This window comes from Loxodonta africana, chromosome 2 (genome assembly GCF_030014295.1).
Source record: "Loxodonta africana isolate mLoxAfr1 chromosome 2, mLoxAfr1.hap2, whole genome shotgun sequence".
NCBI lineage: Eukaryota > Metazoa > Chordata > Mammalia > Proboscidea > Elephantidae > Loxodonta > Loxodonta africana.
In genome coordinates, this window is record NC_087343.1 from 120,470,832 (window position 1) to 120,482,134 (window position 11,303).

At 39.5% G+C, this 11,303-nt stretch overlaps 1 protein-coding gene across 2 annotated transcripts in view; it reads left to right on the top strand.

Annotated features, from left to right (window-relative positions):
- The window catches only part of CAMK4 (calcium/calmodulin dependent protein kinase IV), a 298,827-nt gene that overhangs the window by 281,741 nt on the left and 5,783 nt on the right, over positions 1–11,303 (top strand). For both annotated transcript variants that reach the window (XM_023548086.2, XM_003404739.4), the window contains 2 exons: positions 4,918–5,044; positions 9,682–9,834. In XM_023548086.2, the coding sequence (XP_023403854.1) occupies positions 4,918–5,044; positions 9,682–9,834 (280 nt within the window). The remainder of the gene's footprint in view (positions 1–4,917; positions 5,045–9,681; positions 9,835–11,303) is intronic.

Here is an 11,303-nt window from a genome sequence, read left to right on the forward strand (position 1 = left end):
CAGATTTAGGGAACAATTCAGTGCTTGAAGATGGTGAGGAATGTGAAACTCAAGACCACCTGATAAGCTTGCTCTTATTTTACTCTTTTGCATTGTCTCTAAAATAATTAAAGTGTTAGTCCTTTTAAAGGGCAAACAGTTATTTAATTTCTGAAACAGTCCCATACTGGTACATTTCTAACTGAAAATATTTTAAAGGCATTTTGGCCATGATTTTGTTTCCTACCTCTGTTAGATTTTTCAGGGCCTTGGGTTTAATACTCTACACAAATTTCCCTGTGAAAAAATGATCTAAATCTTTCATCCCTTGGTATCTCCAATTCCATTCCTGAACTCCTGTCTAATAATAAATAGAACATTTCAGAAAATTTGCCAAAGATATGATGGAATTACAGATGATAAGGAGAGGAACAAGCAAAAATGACAGAAGAGCATCTGGGAAGGGCGATTATTGTAGAACAACTACAAAGCAGGCTATCAGTGAGTTCAAAAGTTTAGTTCAGAACAAGCAGATTGGGTTGCTATTTATCTACATGATTTTTTTAATCTGTGAGAATGGAGGGCCTAGGGCTCGGAGTAAAGGCCCAGAACAAAGCCTTGAGGATACAGTGCTAAGTGCTCACTAAAGGACAAGAACTGAAAGTGAGGAACCAAATTAGACAATAATCCTGCTTTAGACCTTCAGCTGACAGTAGGCACTGTGGAGTTAGTTGTTGGAACCCATAATACTCAATTTTGTAAAGAAATTTTGGGAGGTGAGAAAGAAAGAGCTTAAAAAAATGTAATAATCTTGGAAAGTATAGTGTCTAGGTAGCATGAGCTAGGAATGGGATAATTAGAGCGGCATCTCCAAGCAAGTTAGCAAACTCTAAGCTCACGTTGGTCAGTAGCCAAGACAAATAGGTTTAACAAGCAACCCGTAAAATAGCGATCTGCTAATATGAACTATCAGAAGATATTTTCACTATTCAATTTCTTATGTTTCCAGAATGTATTAAACATAAGAAGAATTTAGAGAGAATTTTTTTTCTTATGAAATACAAACTGTTAGATCATTAATTCTGTTTACCACACCAAGTGCATAATTCATTAAAACAAATCCCTAAGGCCACATCGTAGAATTCCTTCTACTTGTACATGAGATCAGTTTTACACCGGGGAAAGAATGTTGTCTCATAAATTAGGTAGGTGACATCATATTTAGTGCCATTCAGTGACAAACAGCTACACAAATAAGGGCTCGGGTTTGTCCCCAAGGTAAATGAGCCCCATTACAATTTCATGTTGAAATGTGCATTTAAGGTATAAAAGAACCTGGGCAGGTGGAGGTAGGAAATTAAATTACATTCACCTTGAAAAACTAGAAATGAAATACATGAAACTATGATATGATCACCGGCATGGGAAAATGAAGGAAAAACTGTGATAATTTGAGAAACATTTTATTATAGCCCTGAAGATAATGTTAAAAAAAAAAAAAAAGCTGTCAAGACTCTTTCCCCTAGCTGATCACCGTATCATGCAAAGTATTTATTATATCCTTATACATTTAAGGCCATTAATTAATAGATGTTGATTTAAAGTTAGCGGTAACAGCCACAAAAATGAAAATAACAGTGTTGCTTACAACTAATATTCGTTGATTCCAAACTAACTTCTGTCAGTGCCTAAGCCCGGAGAATTTTTATTTAACCTATAGTTAATGAACAATCAATGAAGTCTACCTGGCAAAAGTCTGTTGCAACATTTTCTTCAGTGGACTGTGCCATTGGACCTGTAGCTCTCTCTTTTTTTTTTTTTTAAAACATATTTTACTTTATTTTGAGGGAAGGTTTACATGGCAGTTTAGGTTCCCATTCAACAATTTCTACACACATTGTTCGCTGACATTGGTTACATTCTTCACAATGAGTGAACGTTCTCCTTATTTCCATTCTGGTTGTTCAATTTCCATTAATCTAGCTTCCCTGTCCCCTTACATTCTCATCTTTGTTTTTAAGTAATTGTTGACCGTTTGATCTCATATAGGTGATTTTTAAAAGAGCACAGTGCTTATGGGTGATATTCATTATTTTGTGAGCCAATTTGTTACTCAGCTACAAGGTGACCTCAGGGGTTAGATTCAGTTCTAGGTGTGAAGACTATCTCAGGGCAGTAGCCTCAGGGAGTCCTCAGTCTCAACCAGTCCAGTAGGTCTGCTTTGGTTTTTGTAATTATTTTTTGATTTTTATTTTTTTTAGAAATTTGAGATTCTGTTCCACATTTTTCTCCCATTTCATCAGGGCCCATCTCTTGTGACTCTGATTAGAATGGTTGGTAGTGGTAGCCGAGCACCATCTAGTTCTTCCCGTCTCAGGGTAGATGGGGCGTGTGGACCTGCATGTCTTTTCATTGTGCCAGGTTAGCTTTGATATGTACCCCGTAGCCTACTGGTGACCTGAGACCATGACTTCTAGGCACCTGACTTATGCCCTAGAGGTGGCTTGGAGCCAAATGGAGTAGAGTACAGAAGTAACAGAATGAACCATTAGGACCAAGGGTCTATTTTTTACTGATGCTGCCTGGGAAAGTAAATGTTACACTGAGGCTGTATTATGAACCTCAGTCAAATCCTTTCTCTTATCCTCCAAATGTTGAAGGACCTGTTTCACGTCCATTTGTCTGGATGTGCATAAAGTCTACAGCTTACTCTTAAATAAAACCATAAAAGCTGGATTCTCACTGTCATTGTAGAGACTGCTGTTCACTCTGTCCCTCTTGTTGCAGCGGTTGCTGCCGCATTTTAGCATTTCACTTTCTCCTTTGTAAAAGATCTAGCTTGTCACCACCAAGTTAGTTTGTGCCATGGTCTTGTTGTTTCTCAAGATGACATTAGGCTGGGAATGAGGGTCATTCTGTTGTTTCTGCCAGAAATTCTGGTCCCTCTAAGTATCCTAAATCCTATGCCTCCACCACCAAAAGCTGCAGGGCTGTGCCTGTTAGATCATTAATTCTGTTTGCCACACTAAGTGCTTAATTCATTAAAATGAATCCCTAAGGCCACATCATAGAATCCCTTCTGCTTACATATGAGATTACTTTTACACTGGGGAAAGAATATTGTTCTTTCTTCATTCTGTTACTTCTGACCACTGCGATAAGCAGATCAGGATCAGGAAGGCTCAGAGATTCAAACACTCTCTTTTCAGCTCTCAGCACTGTGGTTCTACCCAAAGGCTTGGAGCTACCCTGTATTATACATTACACTTCAGGCCTGTATAATCCCAATATATTCGAAACTATCTTCGCTAGCATTAAAATATCACAATTCTGAAGGGTGCTTGCACCGTGTGTGTATGTGTGTGTGCGTGTGTGTACGTGCGTGCACATGCGTGTGCATGTGGGTTTGCTGCTCTGTGTGACGTTTCTTCCATTTTTGGCATTTCTGGCTGACATGACATAAACTTTTTACCTCTGTCACCAAAGGACAAAATCACTGACATGACTGAAATCAAAGAGAAAGCATTCAAGTTCTGTGCTTTCTCAATTGTCCCTTTCTCTCTAGATTTTCAGGAGGAGAAACGTGAGGAGCTCCTTAAACGCCTAAACTTGAAAAGTTGGCTAATTTCTTTATGATCACCCAACCACAGGCCATACTTTTCTAGTAACGGACAGGGTGGAGAGGGCCAAGCAAGGCTATGCCCCTTCCTGTCAAGGTGTGGAGATGCTCTCCCCACTTCCCTTCTTACGCTTCATGTCCACAGGTAGGCCAGGAGCAGGGTTCTCTGCGCAGACTGCTACAGTAGGGAAAGGGAGGACCCTTTGGCTCGAGTGTCCGCACCCGAGGCCTTGCTGACAAGGCCTGCCTGGCTGTAGAGCACTTGGAAGAGAAAGAGCTCTCCTGTGCAGAAGGAAATGAGAGATGACTTCTTCCTAGAAGCCCGCCATGTCAGGATACACTTGGGCTTTTCTTACTGGGCACGAACCTGAACGGCTTGAGGGGAGAGTTTGAGTGAAGATGTCCTTTAGGTTATTCTGTTTCTTTTTTCTTTCTGTCTATTCTTGTCGAATGCAACACACTCAGCACATGCCCTGGAAGGGATTTTTTTTTTTCTTTTAACACTTTCTTTTCGGTCTCTAGTCTTCTACCTATCTGCAAACTGCCGAGCTGTGGTGGTACCAGACCAGCAACTCGAGTTTTCTCTCTCTTTAGGATTCCAAGAATGGTTCCCTGTTTCTTTACTCCCACGTTTGCCCACCTTTTTTATGTTGACCTGTAGTGGAAGAAGAAGGTGGACATAGTAGAATGCCTCTACGGTGTACCAAAGTGAGGGTCACATTCAAAGTTGAGGTGATTCTAGGCTGCTCATCTCTGGCTGCATCTATTCACTGTTGAAGACGTTTTTGAAGCCATTCCCTGACAGTAGTTTTTGGCTATTATCTTTGTTCACTCTGAAATCAAAATTGGAATGGGATGGAAATAACTATGATACTTGACACATTTCTACAGAGGAATTCAGTAAACAGGGCTGAATAAAAATGAATGAAAAGGATTTTCTTTCCATTTTTTAATCTCTCCATTCTCAAATTCCAACTCTTCTATACTGTAATAAATTGAATATTTCTGTGTCTTCTTAATTCCACATTAAAAAAAACCGTGTAAAGTTCTTAGCACCGTGCCTATTATAATGTTAGTGATTATTATTGTTTTTTGTGTCATAATTATTACTATTTTTTGCTGTAAAAATCCTTAGTTGGTTTTGTATCTATTCTTACTTCCTGAAGGTGTGATTGTGTTTTTACATAATTAAAAATGAAATGTAACAAGGTAATTATACTTGCCGTATGAACAAGGATGACCTTGAATTTCTGCAGAAATTTGACAAAATATATTTAGGCTTTCAAAAACATTTTATTCCCTGTCTTTTGCCCCCCTAGACTTTGTGGATTTGAACCATTTTATGATGAAAGAGGAGATCAGTTCATGTTCAGGAGAATTCTGAATTGTGAATATTACTTTATCTCCCCCTGGTGGGATGAAGTATCTCTAAATGCCAAGGACTTGGTAAGTGTGACAAAATGAAATAAAATCCCTCACATTCCTTTGAACTAATCAGTGGGCAATGCCATTTTTCTTAATTTCCTCTTTTGCCTTGATATCTTATTTCTTTTTAATTTTAAAGTATATTTCATAACACATACTAGTGCATTTTCTTCATAGATAGTAAAAAATAGATGTTTTAGTTTAGCACTAAGTGAATTATCAGAAATGACAAATTACTGTGGTATTAATGAGTTTTTACTACTTGGTAAATATAGAACCTTGCTTATGAAGAAAGCAGTGCTGGGTGAATTCAAACATAATTTACACAGAATTCTATTTTAATATGGCTTGTTAAATTCATGTATACTTTTAACAAAATGGCATTGCTTCCTGAAATATCACTGCAACTTATGAATAACATGTCCCATCATGCATCACTGCCATTATAAACAAATCCCATGATACTAATACTGTATTTATTATTATTACATTGCTTTTTGCTTTAGCCAATGTTGACATTGGTTTGCATTCAGGAAAAATATACACTGTGGGAGGTGGCTCACCTCTTTTAAAATAAAATAGATGATGCTAGTAGCTAGCATGGGATTAGGAGTCCTGGGTGGCAGAAATGGTTAAGTGTTAGGCTACTAACTGAAAGGTTGGCAGTTTGAATCCACCCACTGGTGCCTCAGAAGAAATGCCTGGCAGTCTACTTTTGAAAGATCACAGCCATTAAAAACCTCACAGAGCACAGTTCTACTCTGACAGGAATGGGGTCACCATGAATCGGAATTGACTCAACGGCAAGTGGGGTTTTTCAGTTGCATGGGATAGAAACATTTGACATTAATCATCTAGAGACATTTCACACAGGAATAATCAGAAGCTGACTTTTTAAAAAACCTCCAAGCGATTTTAGAAGTCATATAGTCTTTCCATTGTTTTAAAAAGATGAGCGCGACAAAGCCCAGAGAGGTGAAATGGCAGTCTGAGGTTACTAAGCTTCCCAGCAGAGAAACTTTGTTAACGCTGACAATCCAGGTTTCCACTGCTCTTTTCCCTCCAAACATTTCCTCCTGATCATCTGTGTTCTTTTGTCGACCATATCTGGTAGGGTCCCCCACTCTCCCACTGTGATTGGGAGGAGTTGGCAGTGTGTGAGATGTGGGGCTATGTCATCCCAACTCCTCCCTCAAGTCAGACCCCTCACTCCTAAACATCTCTTGAATTCAATCACTTCTCTCCACCTCCATCGCCACTGTCAAAATCCAAGCCACCATCCGTTCCCACCTGAACCACTGCCACAACCTCCTGTCTGATCTACTTGCCCCTTTTCCTGCCCTTCTCAGATACACTCTCCACATAGAATCCAGAAAGATGCTACTATAAATAACTCAAATCATGCCACTCTCCTGTTGTAAGGCTCTTAGAATAAAATCCATAACCAGATCTACATAGCACAGCCCCTCCAAGGCTATCACTTATTTTGCATCGCTCTCCTTTGAAATCTCTTCACTCCAGCCCAGCCCACCAGACTTTCAGTTCCTCATCAGCACAGCTCTAGATATTGTCCATTGCTCATTCCTTTGCTTGGTAATGTTGTGTTCTCCTTCCTTCCTTCCTTTCTCCTCTCCTCCCCACCACCATTACAACACATACACACGCATACACACACACTCTCTCTCTCTCTCTCTCTCCCGCCTCCTATTTGCCTGGGTTAACTCTGTCTTCAAGCCCAAGCTCTCATTTGACAACCTCTGGGAGGCATTCAGCCTGTGCTTTCCTCAATCCCTCCCTTGACAGTTTGTTAGTTCCTTCTGCCACATTCTTCTTTGCTCCCTGGACTTCCCTTTAATGATAGTTGCTATTTATAATTACTTGTTTCAATATTTTCTTCCTTAATGAGTTGAAAACTCTGGGAGCGAACAAGATATGTAGCCCCAGAAATTAGTACCATACAGACATATAGCCTCAATAAATAGTTATTAAATGAAACAATGAATCTGTGATAAGGCTGTGGAGTTTTAGGGTCTGACACACCTGGATTCAAGTCCCACTTTTATTCCACCTAGAAGTGGGACCTTGGGCTTGTTTTCTAAACTCTCAATGTTTAATTTTCTCATCTGGAATGATAATAGTACTTGCCTCTAGGTTGTGTGGGAAAATGAAGTGACATTATGCAACTTAAGTAACTAGTGCTAACCAACTCAGTAAGATTCCTTAGTTAGTCCTTCTGTGTCTTTTCATCCCTGATAAAAATCATATAAATAAGAGGGTTAACTGTGATGTACCTTCATTCAGTTAGAGTCCCTGTTGGTTAATAAACTTATAAAACTTCAGAGCTAGAGGAATGCTTGGAGGCTTGCTTGCATTTGATCTGTCCTCAGCAGCAGCTACCGTGCTGATGGGGCGGGGTGGGGGGGAGCGGGTCAGGTACTGTAGGATAATGGCAAGTCTTTGGGTTTGAATCCCAACAATGTCACTGGACCTTTCTCACCTTCAGCAAGTTTCTTAACAATCTAATGCATCAAATCTTCAAATGTAAAGAGTAAAGATTACATATGTAAGTTTTTGGCATATATTGACTCTCAATAAATACTTCATATTTTCATGAGAAGGAGGATGATAATGATGAGGAAGGGGAGAATCATGATTGGAAAATGGGAGGAAAATACCTAACTGTCAATGGATTGTCTTAGGCGGGGTTCTCTAGAGAAGCAAAACCAGTAAAGCGTGTAAATTTATATAGAGATTTATATCAAGGAAACAGCTCACACGATTGTAGAGACTGGAACGTCCCAAGTCCCTGGATCAGGATAGAGGCTTCTCCAAATTTATGCAGCCGCAGAGGCTGGCAGACCCAAGATCGGCAGGTCAGAGAGCAGGGCTCCCACTCACAGGCTGTAAAGGTCAACGAATGCCAAGATCAGCCGGCAAGACCACAAGGTTTCTCCTGATTCAGGTAGCTGCAGGTGCTGGTGAACTCAAGATCGGCAGGTCAGAGAGCAGGACTCTTGCTCCCAGGCTGTGAAGATCCATGAATCCCAAGATCAACAGCTAAGCCGCTAGCTCAAGTCCCAAGAACTGGAGATCAGGCAACAAGAGACAGCTGCTGGATCCAGAACAAGCCAAAAGCCTTGCCAAGGCGAGCAGGAAGGGAGTAGGTGGTGGAGGACCAAAAGATCCAAAAGATGAAGGCGCCGCCCTGCCAGTACCACTCAGCAGATTCCATCATAGGGGTGATCACATATCAAAGTTCAACAGGGAAGTGATCACAACATTATACAACTGCGAGAACACTAAGAATCATGGCCCAGCCAAGTTGACAGACAATCTTAACCATCACAAGGATGTTGTAAGGATTAGGTATTATTTATATAAAGTTATTAGTACACATGTTGAACAAATGATAGCTATGACTATTATCAGATTTTTATTTAGTGCCATGCATTCTTTCTCTTAATCATCCTTACCTTTCTCCACCTACTTTCAGATTTTAAGCCTAAGCAGCCTTATAGCTCTGTCCTCTACAAACCCAGTGTGTCCACCCAAACATGCATTCCTTTGACATTGTTACAGGAAGAAAGTGAAACAAAGACCAGATGATATTTATTCCTCTTTTGACTTGCTGCCTCATTTTGTTAGCCTGACTTCAGCTCTTTTTAGGTTGTTAGAGTCAGAAGAGACATTAGGCCATAAAGCATTCAAAGCCCCTCATTTTGCACATGAGCGACCACACCCCAAAGACTTTGACTACTTTGGGAGGCACCATGATCTAGTAGCCACAGGATAAACTTTGGGGTAAAATAGACATGAGTTTGAATACACCGTTCACCAATTACAAGTTGTCTGACCTTGGACAAGCCGCTAGATCTTTCCAAGCTTCCTTTCATCCGTCATTTGTGAATGGGAGCTAATAATTCCACTTTGATGAGGTTATTGAAAGGATTACATGAGGTTTTTAATTTTATATATATATACATATAAGGACTCATTTACAAAGGAATGGAAATAATACAAGAGCCCAGGGGAGTATCATAGACACTCAATTCCTATATGTCTTTATCTAGAGTCATAAAAGTAATAAGAGGTGTAACCGAGGCTCAAGCATGTCTCTGAGTCTAAATAGTCTCTATATTATACCAAGAATCATGGGATAGTATTCCATAAGGGCTGGATACTATACCTTTGTTTGCCATTTAATCCACATAGAAAAAATGGTTGGTGCATGAATGATTCCATCATCATTGAGACATATTTTGAGTTCTGAATTCTAAGTGTTTGTGAGTCACAGCCCAGAGTTATTCAGATGCTGGGTCTGCCTTCAAAGAACTTCTAGTCCACAGGCAAGCAGGACTGATTTCTTTGACCTCTGCTGGGAAGCAATCTCCCATTTTGGGGTCTCCAGTGTTGTACACCGCCGTCTTCCTAGACTGCCTCAGCTATTGTTACCTGAAGCCATTCCTATCCACAGTGGCTGCTGAGGTCTTAAAACATTATTTATTTATTTATTTACTTATTTTCTTCAAATCTATATTCTGTGGTACTCCTAGGTAAATAGAACAAGACCTAGAAGTTTATAGCTGAGAGGAAACCCAGGTCACCATAAAAATCAATAAAAAGCTCCCTAAAAGGTCTACGGTTCTTTTTTATTTCAGGTCAGAAAATTAATTGTTTTGGATCCTAAGAAACGGCTGACTACCTTTCAAGCTCTCCAGCACCCGTGGGTCACAGGAAAAGCAGCCAATTTTGTACACATGGATACCGCACAAAAGAAGCTCCAAGAATTCAATGCCCGCCGCAAGCTTAAGGTAAGATGGCATAGGTTTCATTTTTTGTTTTTAAAGGGAGAGAGAAAGACCTTTCTTTCTTACCTTGAACTATCAATAATAGTCCCACCATGAATAACCATCTAGTATGGTTATTCATCTCCTACCACACCAAGGAAAACCTGTTTTGAAAGCCTATCAATGCTTGGTATAAAGCCACTTAGCAGCTTTGCTATCCTCTCGTAAGAAATCCATTATTAGCAAAGGGAAATGTGTTGTATATTGAGATTTACTCACGACCAAATGAACAGATTATTGCTGCTTCTCGTCCAACTAAGGCTGAACTGCTTGAACGGCCTCGTTCAGGAAACTGATATTTATTCAGAAAGTTGTCTCCTTTCTGATTATGTGAAAATTGGAAAACAATTTTTAAAATTATATTTAGTAACAGAGGTAAATAATAAGTCTACTTGGTAAAAATTAAAATGATTTAAATGATATAGAAAATTACTCGCCAAAATGTATCTATTTTTATAGAATGCATATGGAATACAAATTAGGCACTTGCTTATTACCTAATAGTGTTTAGGATGGGCTATATAAGCGCAAGATCTCAGAGAACAGCGGGGAGTCAAAAATAGGGTTCCTCTATTCAACCGTTGCTCACAGACTGATACAGACTAATAAACTCAGAGGGTTCTATGGTCAATTTAACTTCAAGTACCCTGGATTAAATAAACTTAACCCAGGATTTCTCAAAAGAATTTGACCCTGGAACTCTTATATGCCCAGAATATCTATTACCATTCATAGAATTAATCCATGAAATTAATACCCTGGGATATACAGTCTAAAATTTTTGAAAATTTGTGATCCACGGGAAAGCATGTTTATTCAGACCTTCATTGTTCAGATAATTAAATACACTAATGTGAGCTTAAAGAGAGTTTTCTGTTCATTTTCTAAAACCCATTCCCATTGCTATCAAGTCAGTTTCGATTCATAGCCACCCTATAGAACAGAGTTTACTGCCCCATAGGGTTTCCGAAGCTGTAAATCTTTATGGAAGTTGACTGCCACACCTTTCTCCTGCAGAGTGGCTGGTGGGTTTGAACCGCCGACCTTTCAGTTAGCAGCCAAGTATTTAACCACTGCGCCACCAGGGCTCCTTTCTTCCTTTTTTTTTTAAATAATATTTTATTGAGATTTTGGTGAAAGTTTGCACAGCAAGTTAGGTTCTCATTTGATAATTCCACACAAATTGTTCAGTGACGTTAGTTACATTAATCACAATGTGTCAACATTCTCTTTAATTGTGTTCTGTTTGTTCCATTTCCAGTACTCTAGTTTCCCTGCCCCCTTATTTTCTTATCTTTACCTTTGAGTAATTGTTGATCTTTTGTTCTTATACTGATGGTTTTGAGGTAAAACACCGATCATATGGGTAATATCCTTTATTTTGTATGTCGCTGTTTCGATAAAAGGTGATTTTAGGGCATAGGCATGGTTCT